This window comes from Lycium barbarum, chromosome 1 (genome assembly GCF_019175385.1).
Source record: "Lycium barbarum isolate Lr01 chromosome 1, ASM1917538v2, whole genome shotgun sequence".
In the NCBI taxonomy this organism is placed as follows: Eukaryota; Viridiplantae; Streptophyta; class Magnoliopsida; order Solanales; family Solanaceae; genus Lycium; species Lycium barbarum.
The window spans coordinates 139,521,368-139,541,347 of NC_083337.1; the positions used below are offsets into that span (position 1 = coordinate 139,521,368).

General features: G+C 34.8%; 1 protein-coding gene across 1 annotated transcript; it reads left to right on the forward strand.

Annotated features, from left to right (window-relative positions):
* The first annotated feature begins 1,253 nt into the window (after positions 1-1,253).
* On the forward strand, positions 1,254-5,005 carry LOC132639839 (UPF0481 protein At3g47200-like). Its single transcript, XM_060356237.1, has 2 exons — positions 1,254-1,295; positions 3,352-5,005. The coding sequence occupies exon 2, from the start codon at positions 3,379-3,381 to the stop codon at positions 4,807-4,809; it is 1,431 nt and encodes a 476-aa protein (XP_060212220.1). The 5' UTR covers positions 1,254-1,295; positions 3,352-3,378; the 3' UTR covers positions 4,810-5,005.
* Positions 5,006-19,980: the final 14,975 nt, after the last annotated feature.

Consider the following 19,980-nt stretch of genomic DNA (forward strand, 5'->3'; position numbering starts at 1 on the left):
CTAGGAGCTAGGGGCACACATTCGGTGTATGACGCCCCTACTTATAATGATTATTAATTGAGTAATAATAATGAGCAATAAAGAGGATCATTAAGCCTAATAACACTGGCATATAACGTTCGACTTGATCCGTAATGACAGCCCGTTGAGCTCTGATCTTCCGGAGCTACTCCAACAGTCTACCAGACCAAATGGTTCCTCTGGTGCAAAGGCATTTCCTCCGGTGCCACTGAATGCTGACTCATATTTGACTTATTTCTTAAGCCACGTGGCCTAACGATACAAGTCTAGCTGTGTTGCACGAATTTACCCCAATACAATTAGTCAGGCATGATAAACAACAATATGAATTCCTATTATATTCCTTGCCTAGTGCTCTTTCATTTTAGATCTCTGTTACTTCGAGTGCTGGAAAATTCTACATAAGAGCAAAAGCATTAATTCACTCTCCTTTAATCGAGTATAGAGCATCTGCTTCTTTTCTTCTTTTTGTTTTCTCACTTGCCCAAAGTGTTAGAAAGGAACATGTTGTGTGTTTCATATTGTAGAGTCTAATGACTATTTTCAGTTAGTGTAAGAATTTAGCCAATCTTCTAATGTTTCGTACCTCAATTTTTGCAAGTACGTACTTAAAGAGGCAGTTATTTGTGTCACCATAATTAATGAGAGTTCATTTTGTGATGTTAAAGATTAGATAAAAGTTACTGGATCAATTAGCTTTATATCGTATTTGTGGGGTAAATGAAATAATGTATGTAGCTATTGTTCATTAGCAGGTTAACCTTATAAGAAAGAATTGCTTCATTTTTCCACGTGATTCACAGAAGCTGGAAAGAATCTTTATTTACTCAAGACGACAAGAGGAATGAGATTAGAATTGGACGATAAAAAAAAAGAGAGTTTTTGTTAGTACATTACATTTCTTCTTTTTTTAAAATGTCCTTGTAGTCCAGATTTTAGGTCTATTAATTGACTTTCATTGAGTGTACAAATTTGGCCAAGAATCTAACTTTAAAGCGACTAATGTGAAAAATACCCTGGAGATAGTAAGTACATCTTGTAATTACTTAATTAAGGGAACACTAGTTCTATATGTCACTAGTACAAGTTATCTTAGTATCCCCTACAGCTATATCTTTATTTCCTTTTGAAGCAACTTTAAAAGTTATTCTTTACTATGGATTCAAGGCTTAAAATATTCCATTCTTCATAACCCTTTAAATATGGCTATATATATCCTTGAACTATTATCAAACACCTCAGCAGAAGAGCATCCCAAGCGCTAGTGTACATAGGTATGTAATGTGTTCTACCATAAAAATATCTTTTTTAGTCTTCACGGTATGCCTCTTATATAAAGCATCAATACTTCTTTTCATTTTTGTCTCTTTTAAATTTGTGTTATCTAAGTAACAGTTGTCAAGTAAAATCAAATTTAGGAATACTTGAAGATTAATTCTTAGAATGATCACGAATGTCGATGTGTCATAACTCATAATCATGAATTCTAAATTTGTTAATAGAACTAAAATTTGAAACTAAAAAGTATTATAATTACACAAGCTTGTATCTTTTTTTTTTTTTTTTTTTTTGTTTTTGTTTTTGTTTTTGTTTTTGTGGTTATATAATCTTGCAGGGAAAAAGATCTCGGGTAATGTAACGCTCTAATTGAAGGGGAGAAAAAAGTATTACAAGCGCTCCTTTGTAAAGTTCTTTTTTCCTTTAGGCTTCCATAGTAGTGTCGAGAGATGATATAACTAAATAAGTACTTATCAAAAGTGTGTTCTCTTAAATATATAGCTTAAGATTTTAAATGAGATAGTCAGACATTTTAACATGGTTTCAGAGCAAGCAAGAAGTCCTAAGCTCAAATATCACTGTCACCCAAAAAGCAAAAAAATATTCAACTTGTTTGGCCAATGAAAGAATCAAGCCAAACATGTAAAGGGGCATAATGAGATATAAGATAATTACCTAATGGAAAAGTTGCTCTGTCTAACAACTTAAACTTTTAGATGTAATAGCCACACACTTCAATAATTAGGATATCGAAAAGTTTTCATATGATATACTCCCCCCGTCCCAATTTATGTGACACTCTCTCCTTTTTAGTTAGTCATAAAAAAAATGACAAATTTCTATATTTAGTACTGGTAATTTTATTTTGAACTTCTCATTTTATCTTAATGAGAAGATTTATAGCCACACAAAAATCTATTTTAGTCTTCATGGTATGCCTCTTGTATAAACCCCAATAATTCTTTTCATTTTTATCTCCTTTAAATGTGTGTAATCTAAGAAACATTTGTTCCACAAAGCAAGTAAAATTAAATTTAGGAACACTTGAGGTTTATTCTTAGAATGATCACGAACATCAATTTGTCAAAATGATGAATTCTAAAGTTTTAAACAGAAGAAGACTAAAATTTGAAACTAGTTACAAAAATAAAAAGTATTATAATGATACAAGCTTGTATCCTTTTCTGTTTGTGGTTCTATAATCTTGCATGGAAAAATATATCGAGTAATGTAGCAATTTAATTTAAGGGTAGAAATAGGTATTACAAAAGGCTCCTTTTAAAAATTCTTTCTTTCTTCATTTTGACTTCCATATTAGTTTCGAGAGATGACATAATTAAATACTAATCAAAAGTGCGTTCTCTCTAATATATAGTTTAAGTTTTTAGATCAGACAATCAGATATTTTAACATTGTATTAGAGCAAGCAAAAGGTCATGAGTTCAAATCTCACTATCACCCAAAAAACAAAAAAATATTCAACTTGTTTGGCCAATGAAAGAGAATCAAGTCAAACACGTAAAGGGGCATATTGAGATATAATATAATTAATTAATTCAAAGTTGTTCTTTCTAACAACTTAAACTTTTAGATGAGATAGTCACACACTTCAATAATTAGGTAATTTAGGATATTGAAAATTTTTCATATGATATACTCCCTGCGTCCCAATTTATATGACACTCTTTCCTTTTTAGTCAGTCTAAAAAAGAATGACATATTTCTATATTTAATATTAATAGTTAGATTGTGAACTTCTCATTTTACTTTAATGAGATGATTTATAGCCATACAAATATCTATTTAAAACTTTTCATTTCATTCTTAAATTCTGATGCGTGCGTGCCCAAATACCTTCACATAAATTGGGACGGAAGGAGTATCATTTCGCCTGCTCTCAGGAAATTATTTATTCTATACTACGTGTGAACAAAGTATATTGATCAAGTATAGTAATTAGTCATGGATTGGATGCATGCACTAATTAATTTACTGTTTGATGTTTGATCTGCCCACTTTGTAAAATCGAAATTGAAGTACTTTTTCTTGTAGCGGAATAAAGTGCCATCAGGATATGAAATGGAAGAGGTGGAACATCCAATGCAAATGGTTCCATTACTGATGAGAGAAGATAATAAGGAAAGCGACGATTGGATAAGTGAGTTCAATCAAATCGGACGTGGTATCGTATTTAATAGAAATGACGACTATGATCCAAAAGTGGTATCACTGGGGCCTTACCACCATGGAAAGAAGAAGCTCAAGTTTGTTGAGGATTACAAGCCCAAGGCCGTTAAAATGTTCATTGATGGCGGTCCTAAAATCGAAGATGAGTACTTAAATGCGATTCTAGAGAACATTGGGTATGTGAGAAGTTGTTACCTCGAAGAGTTCATGCCCAGTATGTACACTGACGAAGATTTTGCTATAATGATGCTTCGAGATGCATGTATCATTCTAAGTTATATCAATGTGAGGAAAGAGCCATTTAAAAAAGACGCGATGATTAAGCATCTCGGTACTGCTGTTTATAACAGCATTATCCGTGACACGTATTTGCTCGAAAATCAGGTACCTTTCGGGATTCTCGAGATCTTGGTTGGATTGAGATATGGTACCGACAGACATGCATTTGTAAAGGAAATGGAAACAACTTTCTTTAAAAGGTTCTTCCATGTTGAAGAGGAGACAGAACTTGAAGAAGCTCGGGGTAATAATATCCATATCGATATGCTCGGGACGGAACCCCTTCACCTTCTTGAAATTTTTCGAAAGGCAATTGTCACAGGCCACGATCGAGACCCCGGATCTAAACCTGGTGAACATCGTTGCAATATCAACAACTTGGTATGGCACCTCGAAAAAAGCTGTTGCTGTCATGATGACATTCCTGTACGTAGCGAGCACGTGTTCCGTTCTGTGACGGATCTGAAATCAAAGGGCATGGATTTCAGTGCTAGTAGGATTAAATCTCTCCGGGGGGTAAGGTTTAGGCCATACGAATTATGTAAGTCTGCTGAACTGAAGCTCCCACTTTTGTATGTCACAAAGGACACAAGAGTGTTTTTCAAGAACTTGATCGCTTACGAGTTCTCTCCCTATGTTCCTAATCCTTCTGATAAAGCCGTGACTGCTTACGTGAATTTCATGAGACTACTTGTGATTTCAAACCAAGATGTGAAGGAACTACGAGAGAAGCAAATTATAATCAACGGTTTGGGAAGGGACGAAGAAGTGGTGGAAATGTACAAAGCTTTGGATACTTTTGGTGCAGAAGATACTTCTTTTTTGTGGGGTGTAAAGATGGATATTGAAGAGCACTATCACAGCAAAGCCAAGACTTGGATAGCTGATTTGTGGACCACTTACTTGAACAGTCCCTGGTCTACAATTGCTTTGTTTATTGCTACTTTCCTCCTCTGCTTAGATATCGTCCAGACATACTATGCAGTCAATCCAAAAGATTCCAATAATGGTACTGGTGGTGGTTCTGCTGGTGCTCATCATTAATCTTCTTCAACGGGAGGATTTTGATTTTACTTTTATGAATATTTCTCTCATATTTATGTGTTGATGATTGAATGATATGGCCTTCCATTGTGTTAAGTTGTTGCTTTTTAATTTGTGTGCTTGTAAACAATACTAAATTATTTATTGTACTACTCTCTATATGTTTCATTTTACTCATGCTATGAGATGTTGGCTATATTTTATTTTAAACTGACTATTTCTTCTTATCCCAAGTTGACATTCTATTTCTTAATACATATTTGTACTTAGCTGACCAGAAGTTTACTTCATATATAAATAATTTTAAAATTCCCTCTAATTAATTTAATAGTACCATATTTCTTGGTAAATGTTAGCATAAAAACATTTTGACTTATTTGTGTTCAAAATTTATCAAGGCTTAAATACTTAAACATAGATAGATTCTTGAATTATAGAAAATTTGATACATTGAAAATATAATAGTTCTAGATTGGTCCTATTTTATGTGATAGATTTTCTTCTGCAACCTGTTCAAGAAAGAAAGACACATTACTATATTTAGATATATCTAACTATATACATCCTATTTTATCCTTAATGATATTATTTATATCCACAGAAATGTCTACGTCTTGTTTTAGACCATAAATTCCAAAAAAAAAAAAAAATCTTTTTTTTTTCTTTAACTTCAAGCATAATTAAACACCAACACATATGTCATAACCCAAATTACTCAAGCCGTGATTGTCACCCAACATTCCCATGTTGAACGAACCCTATAATTAAAACAACATTCGCATTCCCAATACTTGATAAAATTAGTCTAAACAAAATAACATATATAATGAAAATGAGAAAATGACATGGTGCGGCTGACAGCAAAAGAAATGGCCCAAAAATTGCATCTTTTTGCTATCTTTCCTCCAAGCTAGCGGCAAAAAAATCCAAAAACTACATACATATATAACTAAGCTTTAAAGATGGCCTCTTATTCTTCTGTATTACAGGGGAAAGAAGATAAAGGTTTTGTTCCACCTCACAAGTTGTTCCCAAGTCATAGTTTTGTCATGGAAGAACAAAAGAAGAAGGAAATATAAGATTTCAACTTGGCAGGCTTTGAAGAACAGAGCACTAGTAGAACCAAGAAAGCTAATTGGGGGAATGATTTGATTTTTGGTTCATATAGATGGTCAGAACACTCGTCTTCCTCTGGTTTAAGTAGCCCTTTTGGGTCTGAACTTGACTTGCCAAATGGCTGATTATAATCCTAAAAATATGTATAATATGTGTATAATAATTGTATAATATGTATATAATAAGTGTGTATAAATTATACACTAAGTATGCTGTTGATTATACATTTATTATACACAAATATATATATATATAATATGTATATATATTGTATGAAAGTGTATATATAAAATTTATTATAGTGTATAATATATATTTTGGCTACAATATGTCTTTTAATTTTATGTGGTCATCCCATTGTCAATATTTTCACCGGATGACTACTTATGTCCTTGGTCCAATGAAAATTTGGTCAACTCTAGAACTACTCTCAAATTGCATTGTGTAAAACTTAGTGGGTTAAATCGTGATAAATTAATAAATGAGTCATGATTCAATTTTACTGGGTTAAGTAATGTATCTAATTCAACTTATCCTACATGACTCAAACTCTCCTCCTTCTTTATTTTTCTAAACAGTAAAAGCTAATGTATTTTATTGTGGTAAAATGTACTTCACTCGAAGAAAATTTCATGTTTGTACTTTTCTTTGGTACCTTTTGTTACAGTATCTAACTTTTTTATTTGAATTTAACAAAATAATTCGTTTGGTGTCATAACTCTTTTATGTATATCTTCACTGTGTATAAAAGTGCTTTACTTTTTCTTCCTATTTATAACGACCAATTTTTGCTTCTAATGACGGATCGAATGTATAGAATTATTAGGTACAAAGATGTCATATGATAGTATCTCGCCTAATACTTACCTATAGGTACTATATTATTGGTGTATGTCAAGGATAGCTTTTCAATTGCTTTGTCATAACCCACACTCAAGTTATAAAAATTCTCGATAATTTTTATTTTTTAACTTAGTACAAATAATTTAATCAGTAAGTAGTAATTTTATGTGATATTTAATTATGTACTATAGTATTTAAGTGACCAGAGATAGTTAAGCTTTCATATTTGAGTTGTTAATAGATACATGCTACAAAAGTACCATAATGGGGTCTTCAAAATGCAATCCATGTCTTATCCCTTGTACTAGTGAGAAAAACCTGTGATGTGCACGGCCCAAATATGTATTCATTGTAGAGAAATATAGCAGAAGAAAAGTAAATCGGAGAAACCTTCTGCTAGCCTAAGATCGTTACTAAGATCGGAAGATTCAACTAAAGAAGAAGAAGCTTTGGAAAGAAGAAGAAAAATTTTAGATAGGAGAACTTGGTTATAGAAGAAAGACTTTCTTGAATTTGCTTGTATTACTTGATTACAAATGGTCAAGACCACTTCTATTTATACTTGTCTAAGGATGGTTCTAGATATTCATCTAGATACATCTATAAGAAAAATCTAGCAAACCTTATCTTCTTGCAATACTCTAGATTATCTAGAAATCTCTTCAAGATATTTATCCAAGATATTATATTAGGCTATTCTAGAATCATTACTAAATATCTAGGATTTTTTATAGTTCCAAAAAATCTACTTTATAATTTCACATTCATAAGTTAAATTTTTAATGAATGTTGATTAAATAACTTTTAGCTTATGATCTAAAATAGGTTATATATTTGTGTGATAGTAAATCATCTCATGAAAGGTAAAATGAATAGCTTATAAATATTACTAACATTAATAAAATATTATTAAGGACTACAATATTTATTATCAATGCAAATTTATGCTGTGCATATATACAAATTCATGTATTAATTGCTTCCGAATGATGTGCATGTCTGTAAATCAAATCACAAAAATTTAAAATTTAATTTTAATTTTTTTTAATCAATTTAAATTGTAAGCTCTTTGTTATCCTTGACATTTAAGTTCACAAATTCTTTGAGAAAAATTGCAAAGTAACTTTTTGGAGTCACCGAAGTGTTAATTCATGAGATAATGGATTAAAAGGCTAACAGCATATTTGAGTTTCAGAAAAGAGAAATCAAAAAGCGGCCTTTATACTTTGTAGCGTTAAAACAGTAAGATTAATTCAGAGAAAAACAAGTGTAAAATTAAGTAGGAGTTGGTGTTACTATTTCTATAATGAGAATGTATCCAATTAGGAACAACAACAACAACAACCCAGTGAAAATCCCACATCGTGAGGTCTGGGGAGGGTAGAGTGTACGCAGACCTGACTCCTACCAAGGTAGGACGGCTATTTCCGAAAGACCCTCGGCTCAATAAAAGCATAAAAAGAAGTCAAATAAGGCTAGAAGATTCAAAGCGATAAGGAAATGAAACGAAATAATACAAGCGACACAGATACCACAGGATAATCAAAGCACAGGAAATAACAGAAGTCAGAGCACAAGAAATTATATTGCGATAGTGCGACTACTAATAAGCACGGATAACGAGACTATCTACTAGTCTTCTACCCTAATTTGGGTCCTCCAAACCCTCATATCTAAGGTCATGTCCTCGGTAAGCTGTAATTACGCCATGTCGTGTCTAATTACCTCTCCCCAATGTATCCAATTAGGAAGAACAAGAAAATTAGAAAGAGAATGAGATTAGTGTAGTTGTGTAGGGCCACATCTTATACACGTGTCTCCTCAATGGGCATTTTTAGGCAATGTTATTTCTGAAAGGGAAAAGAGTCAAATTTACCCTCCAAGTATGGTTTATAGTTTAAATTTGCCCTCGGTCAAAGTTTGGGATTACATTTATCCTCCTCGTCACGATACTTGATAAATTTCCCCTTATATGGATGGGAGTTTGACTTGAACTCCACAACACAAAAAATTAGCCACATCAGATCCACGTAGGCTCCATGTAAGCTCCCAACCCCAATTATTTTAACCCGTAACCCGTTTCCCCATCCCATAAAATCATACAACTTTAGTTCATTTTATTTTAGAAAGAGAGGTAATCACGTCCATTTGGGTCTTCTTAATGCACAAACCAGTATCACTTAATATGGCTATATTATTAAGTGATGATCCAACATCTTATAATTTGCATTGCACAATGCTATATAATGATAGTACCTGTGAATCATGCCATGTTTGCACTAAAAAACGGATTAAGCTGCTCTTTTGGGTGTACTCATAGTACCTCGGTATCATGCAATGCAATACTAACTCCAAACATTTGGCAGAAAACTTAAAGGGTGGTGATTCTCCATACAAGCAAGTATGTTTAGGTGTCAAGAGTTTCTTTGCTTTTGGAGTTGTTGTACCTCTTTTGTTGTGGGATACTAATTTAGTTCAGAATTATATGGGTCTTACCTTCAAGTTTACTCTTTTTGCTAGTGGGATACTGGTTTGTGCATTATGGGATGGGGAAACAGATGGGATATTGGTTTGTGCATTAAGAAGACCCAAATGGGGTGATTATTCCCTCTCTTTTTAATATAAAATGAACTAAGGTTGTATGATTTTATGGGATAGGAGAAATGGGTTACAGTTACGAGTTAAAATAATTAGGGTTGGGAGTTTACGTGGATCTGACGTGGCTAATTTTTTTGTGTTGTGGAGTCCAAGTCAAACTTCCATCCATATAAGGGAAAATTTATCAAGTATCCTAATGGGAAGGACAAATTTGATCCCAAAATTTGACAGAGGACAAATTTAAACTATAAATCATACTTGGAGGGTAAATTTAACCCTTTTCCCTTCCTGAAAAGGTCCAACCAGAAAGTGACAGGTGCAATGAAGCTCAAGCGGGCCCGCATGAATAAAGCAAAAGTAGTAGACTTAGTTTGTTCAAAAGGGAAAAGTACAAACACCACAGCATCAGGTACCACTAACCTAAAGCACAAAGTCGTCTAAATACCGAAATGCCCTCAACAGCTAAGCAGGGATGGGATGCCCCAAACCATGACTTGGGCATAACACGACATTCGGTGCCTTGTTGTATGTGGCCGAGCGAACCACATGACTTGCTGAATCAACATGGGGCATCAACTGATGCAGAATACACTTTAAAACATGGATAATCTGAATAACATGAGTCATCATAATATTAATAAAAATACTGTTTAAACATGATGCGAAAATAGTCTGAAAATATAATAAGTACTGAGCCAATGCTAGCTATGAAACCTCTGACAAGAGTCTGAGCTAAACTATTTACCGGGACAAGGCCTCTGCATACCTTAACTGCATAACTAACATGAAAGCAAAGTAAAGATAACACAGTGAATGGAATGGGGCTCACCAATAGCTGATACGAGCAAAGTCCTAACGAGTTGATCCGTCGTCCTGTAAATCTGTATCATGAAATGCAGGCCCCCCAGGCAATAAAAGAGAATGTCAGTACACTTGAATTGTACTGGTATGTAAAGCAACTTAATGAAATAAGCATGACACATGAAATACTAGAAATGAAACTGAAACTGTAAGCTGAACATGAACATGAGTATATCTAGCATGAATATATATATATATATATATATATATATATATATATATATATATATATATATATAACATGAGTAAAACATTTTAAGTGGGAGAGCCTTAATAAAACCGACATGTAACCACCACGTGAGCACGCGGCGTCTGATCTCTGCCCAATCAACTAAGCCATCTTGTACATTGCTGAGGTACAAGACATGAACACGACATGAATGGATCCAATATCCCGCAATGGGTAAGCATGAAGGAATCGTCCAAACTGGGCGGAGCGATCCTTATCCTACGCTGGCATACGTAGTTTCAGGCTATCCAAGCCTTCTCTGTGCAACTCCCAACACATAAATATGGATATAGTTTGGCTTAGCAGCCTATGAGTTAGATAAACATGGCTGTAAACATGATTCGTGATTGTATTATAATATGAAGATAGATATATATATAGTATAACTTGTATGAAAACATGGTAGCATGTAGAAATTCATGAAAATGAACATAAAAGTTCATATCTTGCATTTAAGAACCCATGGAATGAAAATTATGGGTTTTCATGGATTACAAACAGATTCTCAATAACCAAAATGGACTATTAAGAACACAATAGCGAATTATTAATACAACATGGTATACATGGTACATGTACTTAGGGTTATCATGAACATGGCTGAAAACCCTAGTTTTGGTGCAAATTTGTATAATTATGGAAGAACATGGCGTGGGGGAACAAAAATGATGTTCCCACACGCAGATAGAAACCCTACATACCTGTAAGCGCTCCAATCCAACGAATTATCTTTCTTCTCCGACAAAGAACACCCAAACCTTATATCTTTTAATCATAAGAGAAGGATTACTTGTTAATCCTATGTTTTTGTTTAAGAATCATGTTAGGAATCATGTATTTAGTGCTAGGATTGATTAGGAATAGTAGATATGGTCTTACCTTGATGTGGGAGGTTGAGAGGAGAGAAATATCGTCCTCCAAGTGTTTTCTACGAAGTTGGAATGTTTAATAAATGAAATTTTGAGTTACGTGTTGAATTTATAGTACGGGGCATTTGGATCACCTAACTCGCTGAGCAATCTACAAAGCGAGGGGTGATCTAGCTATGGGCCTCGCTCAGCAAGCTCTATAGCGAGGTCCTACCTCGTTTTGAGCCTCGCTCAGCAAGCAACCGGCCAAAAAGGACTTAGTCGATTTCTTGAATTTTTTTCACTTTTGGACCCTCTACTTCGCTGAGCGAGGCCTATGGCAAGCCCTTGCCTCTCTTTGGGGCTTGCTCAGCGAGCTCCCCTGTCCAACTCATACTTAGCCAAAATTTTCTTACGTTTTTCGACTTTGTCGATAGCGCACAGTAAAATGGGCATAACTCCCTGCGCTGAGCTTCGTTATAGAAAGGTATTTCAAAGAGATACAACTTTCATATTTCGAGTTTCCACCAAATTTTTAATAAATCAGGCTGGAAGACAGACTTATCGAAAACTTAGTCGATTCTATCGAATTTTATGCACCTCACTATCCGTCTTGATTCCACAATGACTATTTCCACCCAAACTCATCCCGATGGGACTTCATATGGATAAAATGTCAGTTAACACTTATTTAACATATTCACACCTAATCCGAATTTACGGAGTGTTACAAGGGAAGTCAACGAAGACATGCCTGCTTCAGCTGTGCAACTCTGCCTTCTTATATAGGAGAATTCCGAAAATAAATGTACAACAATAAAACTCATCTAACACATATACAGATTATATGTGTGGTGCATGTAATATGTACATGTATTCATATATATTACAAATTCAAAAAACTATCAAAATAAGCATTAAAAAATGCGTATCGAAGTAAATTTTAATTGTTCATCTTTGTAAATTCAGATGATTTTCAATTACTCTGACCTGGATAAATGAAACAAGCCACCATACAATGAACTGCATTAATTATCCACAGAAATTTGTACTTTGTTCTTTCATGTATAATTATTTACTCAATTTATTTAAATAATACTAATATATTATTCAAAATCTTATATTACATGACTCGGCATACACGTCAAACTTGAGAAACTAGTTCTCTTATAAAGAATAAAGAAGAAATAATGTCTTTTAGTTCGTTTGAAAAAGATTGAACTTTTATTATATTTGATTTTTTTTTTTTTTTGCATTATAGTGGTGATGAAATGTTGTCATAGCCACAAAAATAGCCATGTTTGAACACATATTCTAAAATATTAGACCAACAATCCAAAGTTTGATCATATACAAAGCATCTTAATTATCTTCAATTTTGGAGAAGCAATCCATGGAGGGCCAGGGACATGTGTTGCTATTTCCACCGCCATTTCAAGGCCATATAAATCCTCTACTTCAGCTAGCAAACATCCTTCACTCAAAAGATAACACAAGTACATGCCATAAACTGCATCACCGTGTCAGTCAAAAACACTTTGTTGTACTTAAACAAACACAACAAACTAAACACTGCTTAAACATTCCCCTGCATGCATAGCATGCGAGCTACAGGTAGTGTCGCAGGCCGCAGGTTGCGCCAAGCTTCCGCAAGTTGTACCAACTTCACTCTGTGGGTGGCAGCATCTGCGGTATCAAATGTGACTCGCAGGTTGAGCCTGTGTCTCGCAGGTGCTGCTTCCAATTTCCCAATTTTTCCAAAATTGTTGTCACCTTCTGCGTTTCATCTGCATCTCGCAGGTCATGCTCCCCTACATCCTTGGCCTGTTTTGCTCTATTTTGCTCCATTACACTCTCCGAACATCTTATCCTACATAATGACACAAACACAAGAAAAGTAACACCAAAAGTACTTGAAGAGTCACAAAAGTCTAAGAAATTAGCATCAAATGTGTCGTAATTTCACGGCACATCATATGCAGTAAGGAGTTGAGAACAAACCTTTGGCAAGACCTTAAGGATATGTCTGATACCATACAAGGCCCATGGGGAGTAATTGGTGACTTCAATGCAATTACCTTTCATGAGGAAAAGAAAGGAGGAAGGAGTCATAGAATGGAGCACCTCGTTGATTTTATTGAATGTCTAAATAATTGTGGATTGCAGAATGCAGGATTTACTGGCTCCATCTATACATGGTGTGACAAAAGAGACCCACCAACTACAATATGGCAAAGACTTGACAGACTAGTGTTTAATACTACATGGTTTGACAGTACTAATAGCACATTAGTTACTTATTTATCCAGGGCATGTTCTGATCATGCCCCTCTTTTGGTTAAAATGAACAATGAAGTATCCTCTCACATCAAGTACTTTAAGTTCCTCAACTTTTAGATTGAACATCCTGATTTTCACAGAACAGTCCAAGAAAGCTAGGAAGAGGAAGTTCTTGGCAACCCCCTCTATATTCTTCATCAAAAACTCAAAAGAGTTACTAAAACTCTTAATCAGTGGTCTAGACAAACATATGGGGACATATATGAAGTTCCTAAAAGGATTGAGGCTGAGATAAGGACAAAGGAAGATCTTTGTGTAGCTAGCAACACACTAGAGAACAGAGAAAAATTGTTGAACGAAAGAGCTGAGTACAATAAGTATCTCAAGATTCAAGATAAGATACTTAGACCGAAAGCAAGAGCCAAATGGTTTAAGGAAGAAGATGCTAATACTGCTTATTTTCATAACTTCATCAAGGACAGAAGAAGAAGGCTCACCATTTGCAAAATCATGGATAAGCAGAATCAGAAGGTTGAGGGTAATAATGCAATTGCTGAAGCTACAGTAAGACATTTCCAACACATGTTTAGCCAAGATACCCAGATTACCAACTTTGATGCTCTTAACTATATAGAGAGAATCATAGGAGAGGAAGACAATAGCATGATGATTGTCATTCCCACTTTACAAGATATTAAAGACAGTGTGTTTTCTATTGATAGTGAAAGTGCTCCAGGTCCTGATGGTTTGAATGGGTGCTTTTATCCGAGTGCTTGGGATATTATTAGTAGGGATCTTCACAGAGCTATTGAAGCTTTCTTTAATTTGGCTAAACTGCAAAAATTCTTCACTCACACTTGTTTAGTTATGATTCCCAAAATGGAGAATCCTAAAAAATTATCTAACTTCAGGCCCATTAGCCTTTGTAATATGTCTAGCAAAGTCATTTCCCAGGTCATGAACTCTAGATTGGCTGGTATTCTTCCTAATATTATCTCTAAGAACCAATCAGGTTTCATCAAAGGAAGAGCCACCACAGAAAACATCATGCTTGCTTAGGAGATCATTAATGACATTAGAAAACCTTCAAGAGGTGGGAATGCTGTCACAAAGCTAGACATGGTGAAAGCTTATGACAGAGTCAGTTGGGAGTATCTTGGCAGGGCTCTTAAAAAGCCTGGTTTTTCTGATTGGTGGATTCATCTAATTCAAAACTTCATATCCAACAATTGTTACTCTATTATTGTTAATGGAGGTAGACATGGCTTTTTTAAATTAGAAAGGGGTTTGAGGCAAGGAGATCCTGTATCTTTCTCTTTATTTGTCATAGCTGCTGAACTACTATCCAAAATTCTTAATGATCCCCATGAAAAAACTTGATACTAAGGTTGCTACATAAACCCTAATGGCCCTAAGATCAATCACCTTACATTTGCTGATGATACTATTCTATTCTATAATGGTAGCAAGAAACCCCTTGAAATGGTCATGAAAACTCTTAAAGTTTATGAAACTATTTCTGGACAACTCATTAACACAGAGAAAATTTGTTTTGTTATGGCATCCAATACTAGTATAGCCTCTATCAACAGGATAAGGATCATTACTGGTATGGATCATCAAGAATTTCCTATCAAATACTTGGGATGCCCACTGATCACTGGAAGAAAGAAAATTTGCTACTATGCTGATATTGTGAACAAAGTCATCAATAAGATTAGGAGGTGTCACACCAAGTTTCTCTCTACTGGAGGAAGGGAAATCATGATCAGACATGTTCTAATAGCCCTCCCCATCCACCTATTATCTGCTACCAATCCCCTATGGGTACTCTGGAGCTTATAGAGAAGTATATTGCTAGATTTTTCTGGTCTGGCCAAGATAATGGAGGAAAACACCACTGGACAGCATGGCGGGACCTATGTTATCCTTACAATGAAGGAGGAGCTAACTTTAAAAGCCTTACAGATACTTGTCAAGCATTTCAGGCCAAGCAGTGGTGGAATTTAAGAGCTTCTAACTCTCTCCTAAGTTCTTCCAAAATAAACATCCAACCACTGCACTATGGAAAAAAGGACAAGCTCAGAGTTGGAAGATGCTAAATGAGATTAAAGAGGAAATGAAATGCAATATTTTATGGAAGGTTGGGTAAAGTGATATGTCCTTTTGGTATGACAACCGGCCCAACCTTAGACCACTTTGCCAACTAATACCAGCTAATGCATCACATAATAACATCAAGATTAGGGAATTTTGAACTGGGTGATATAATAACGGATACGCGGAAACAAGAAATTAAGAAGAAAAGAAAAAGGATAGATAGATTGACACAAAAATAGGCACAATTAGGCAACCAAAGTTCTTGATTAACTAAGACCTTCTAATTACACACTATTAAACACCTAATCTCTTAGGATGACCTCAAGGGAACTATGCCCCAAGCAACCAATCCTCTCAACAATAAGAATCAACAAGAGCTTACTCCATAAGCCTCTCATAAGTTTCTCTCTCTAGAGACAACACTCAACACTCAATTTTCATAATTCATCAAAAGATACATAATGAAATAAAAGACCTACTATTTATACTTGAAAAATTAAGGAAGACAACTATGCTATTACATAACTACCCTTAATGAAATAAGGGCCTTGTTTGGCTAGCCTTCCTTTGGAAATGAAAGTCTTGAATTTATGAGGTAGCCTCTTTTTCAAGCATAGCCATCTTTCCCTCATTTGGCCACTTCAATGCTCATCCATCTCCATTTGATCCTCCCAAGAAATCATCCACACTTGGAATCCCTTCTTGAAAAGGATTCATCCTCGAATCTAAAACTTGCAACACCATAAGGAAGACAAACAAAAACCAAGTCCTCAAAGGATGAGGGTTAGTGTTAGAGTGGACCAAGCTACCACCATGCCAAGTAAGCACAAATTTGTGATATAGCCAAGTATCAACCATTTTCATGAAGAATTAGCTCTCAAGTAGAGCACCAAGGACTTAGCTAAACCAAAGATCAAGAAATGAGGATATTCTAAAGGAACCAATGGTTTCAAGATACCAAGTTGGCACGACACACAAATGATCCTCAATTTCAAAATGATACCAATCACATAAATTTAAGACTTCACTGGGGTCAAAAGGGAAAGATCATATCACAGTCAAGGCAACAACTAAGTATCCCAATAGGACCTCGCCCCAAATAAGATGCACTCTCCACAAAAGCATTAATTGTCATCATATGCAAATAGATAGTAAAGAAGGCGTCACGTAAAAAAACTTCATCTATGGTGTCCACAAGTCTAGCTTCACTATTAAGTTCAAAAACAAGGTCAAGCATGCTGCTAATATTCGAAACACTCAAGGAAGAATTAGTAATTCCCAAACAAGTATCACCTTCTTTTTCAAAACATTCCTTCCTCATAATTGTATCATCATTTCCCAAGGGAAGATCTCCATCATAGGGAAGAGCATCATCATTTCATAGTGGATTCTTCAATACCATGTAGCCCCCAAAAGTGGCTACACTTTCAACATTACAATACATTCCACTAACCACTTCACTTTCGATAGTCATGTCATCATCAAATAGGACATTATCCTTTACAAGAGAATAATCCATGAACAATGAGAAGTCAAAGCATGCCATTTCATTCTCAGAAAGACCGATGTCATTTTTCAATGCATTTTCATTTACATGACTATCCAAATGACACATATCACCATCACAATTTTGAGTCTTATCACATGACACTAAAGTAAGATCAAGAGACTCATTTTGACATGAAATAAACAAAGAAGAGGTGTTACATTCTTCCAAATGACTAACTACATAAACATCATCACTAACTAGAGGCACAATAAGCTCATCACAAGATTCATCAAGTAATGAATTATCATTACAAGTAAGGTGAGCAACACTAGTTGGTAGTATGTCAAGTGTTACGGTTTACTTTTACGCTGGTTAAAGCATAAAAGCTAATACGAGGTTGTTGGTGCTTTAATTGGATTTTAGTATTTTAGAGTCGCCACCTAATTTATTAAGGAAAACTAAGAAAATTGGATTTATTCAAACAAGAGAGAAATTTTTTTGGACCAGAGTTCGAGGTAAGGGTTCTGGTGATCCCCTACGGAAGGTTTTAAGCACCCTAGTATTAAGGATCCGTAGAATACAGTTCACTGATGAGCTTCACTATGTGATTAATGTGTTATTTTCTGAAAAGTGTTTTAGTTTCCGCAAATTATCATTCATTTATATCATAAACTCAAGAAAAAATTTGGCGAAAAAGTCCCCTAAGAAAAAGGGGGTTTTGAGTTTAAAAATTTACGTAAGTGTTCAACTCACTTTATTTCCAAACTAAGACACACCCTGAATTTCTCCCGAGTAGAGTCGCTACTATTTTAGTCCTAATAAAATGAGTTTAGTACCTACGGGTTTTATATATATAGAAAAGTATGGAGTATATCTCCTATTTATATATACTTGTCTAGAACCTACGGGCAAGTATTTTTTATTTAAATCCAACTTTAAGTTATTAAAGCCCACAAGGTCAATCCATATTCCAAGTCTAGATCCGGCTCATCTCAAAATTGGCACAATCATGTTTCCTTTTGATTTTCAGTCCAACAGGTTCTGGGCTTCCAAGCCCAAATCAGTCCTAATTTTCTCAAATTTTCAGAAGTCCAAAATCAGCTTTAGGTCTCTGAAAATGTCCAGAATTTTAACATTCAAACTAAGTCCAGAAAACTGCTCGTTTAGTATTACAAAAAATGCAAAATTGAAGCTAACTTGTTTCAAACTCAGTTTTGGTTTTAAAGGAAATCATTAAGCAGTTTATCATTTTATCATGGGTTTAAGGCCCAAAATGTTCATCTGATTTGCTAAAAGGGCAGGAGGCCCAAAAAAATTGTAACTTAGTTATTTTAAAAGACCGTTTAACCTTTTTTAATATTGATCCCATTTCAAACCTTAACCAAAATCTCATTTTTTATCATCTACACCTAACCATGGCATTAAACCAATTTCAAAACTTAAAATCAAGTTCCAATTTCATGCAAAATCAATCATTGTCCGAGTTTTGAACACGGTTTTAGCTACTTCCTAAGTTACTAAGCATTGATTTCCTAAGTTCTACACATGCATAAAGGTTTCAATAATTTCACATGTTTACAATTACACTTTTACACAGAAAAATTGAAATAAAAGGAGAAGGGTTAGGTTGTGGGACTACCTAAGCCCACCAGTTGGCTATTTTCACCCATGGTTGGGCCTTCAAAGTATCAATATTTGCTTCCCTTTCTAATCGGACTCGATAGAAGAAGGTAGGTTGGGCCTCAGGCCCAACAGCTTTCAAGTGCGAAGGAATAACCCAAGTGGCTCGAGTTGGATCACATAGCACATAAAAGGGATAAGGATTAGTATCTATCTAAATATTTAAACTTAAAGCACATGTAATTTCATAATTAAGAAAGATTAAGTACGCAAACCAAGCAAGCATATAAACAAATGAATTAGGACATTCAGGCCCTGGTCAAATAATAGTGTAAGAAAATTCAAAGTCCAAATAAGTCTTTTTACAATAGCGAAGAGATTGGGCCCAATAGAAGTCGAATTTAGCATATAAGCCTAGGCCAGGTAATTTAAAAGGGAGAAATAGGCCCAAAACCCAAATAGGCTCAACAACAATTGACACTAATGATTTACTTGAGTGATATACTGTTACACCCCGAAAATTTTCTGTTATGTACAGTGAATAGACTAACGAAGGGCACGACGTATACGATGTTTTAATAAGTAAAAAATAACATTTGATGATTCTAAATGATATTTCAAAGACATGGGAGGTAGGAGACGAAAGTTGTTAAGGAAAACAAGGTATATATTGTGTGTCGGGCAAGATTTACGAGTATCGAATTAATGATAGCTTAATGATGCTTTAGAGAAGAGTTATAATGTCCCTTAGATGGTTAACGAAGTGTTAAACAAGTATCAAGAAGGTTCCGTAAGGATTTGAGATCAAACGAAGTGACGAGAACAAATCGGAGAAGAGACAGATTATACGGTCAGTATAATGGTCCGCAGAATCGTCACAGTGAAGGTCCCTCCCTGATGGGATTATACGGTCACCTATACGGACCGTATAATGTGTCGTATAGTGGTCACAGAATGAGTTGTTGATTGGGGTGATTTTACGGTCACTTATACGGACCATATAAATTTATACAGATCGTATAAGTGTCCGTATAATTATGTCGGGACAGATTTTTAAGTTTTAAATAAAGGATCCCAAGTTCATTATTTTCATTTCACAACTTCTCATTTCTTCTCCACACTTCAAGAACACTCTAGAACCCTTTCCACACTCTTCATCTACAAAAATTCAAGTGAAACTAAGGACC

Excerpts from the sequence above, each read along its gene's own strand:
- LOC132639839 (XM_060356237.1), top strand. The coding sequence starts at position 3,379 with ATGGAAGAGGTGGAACATCCAATGCAAATGGTTCCATTACTGATGAGA.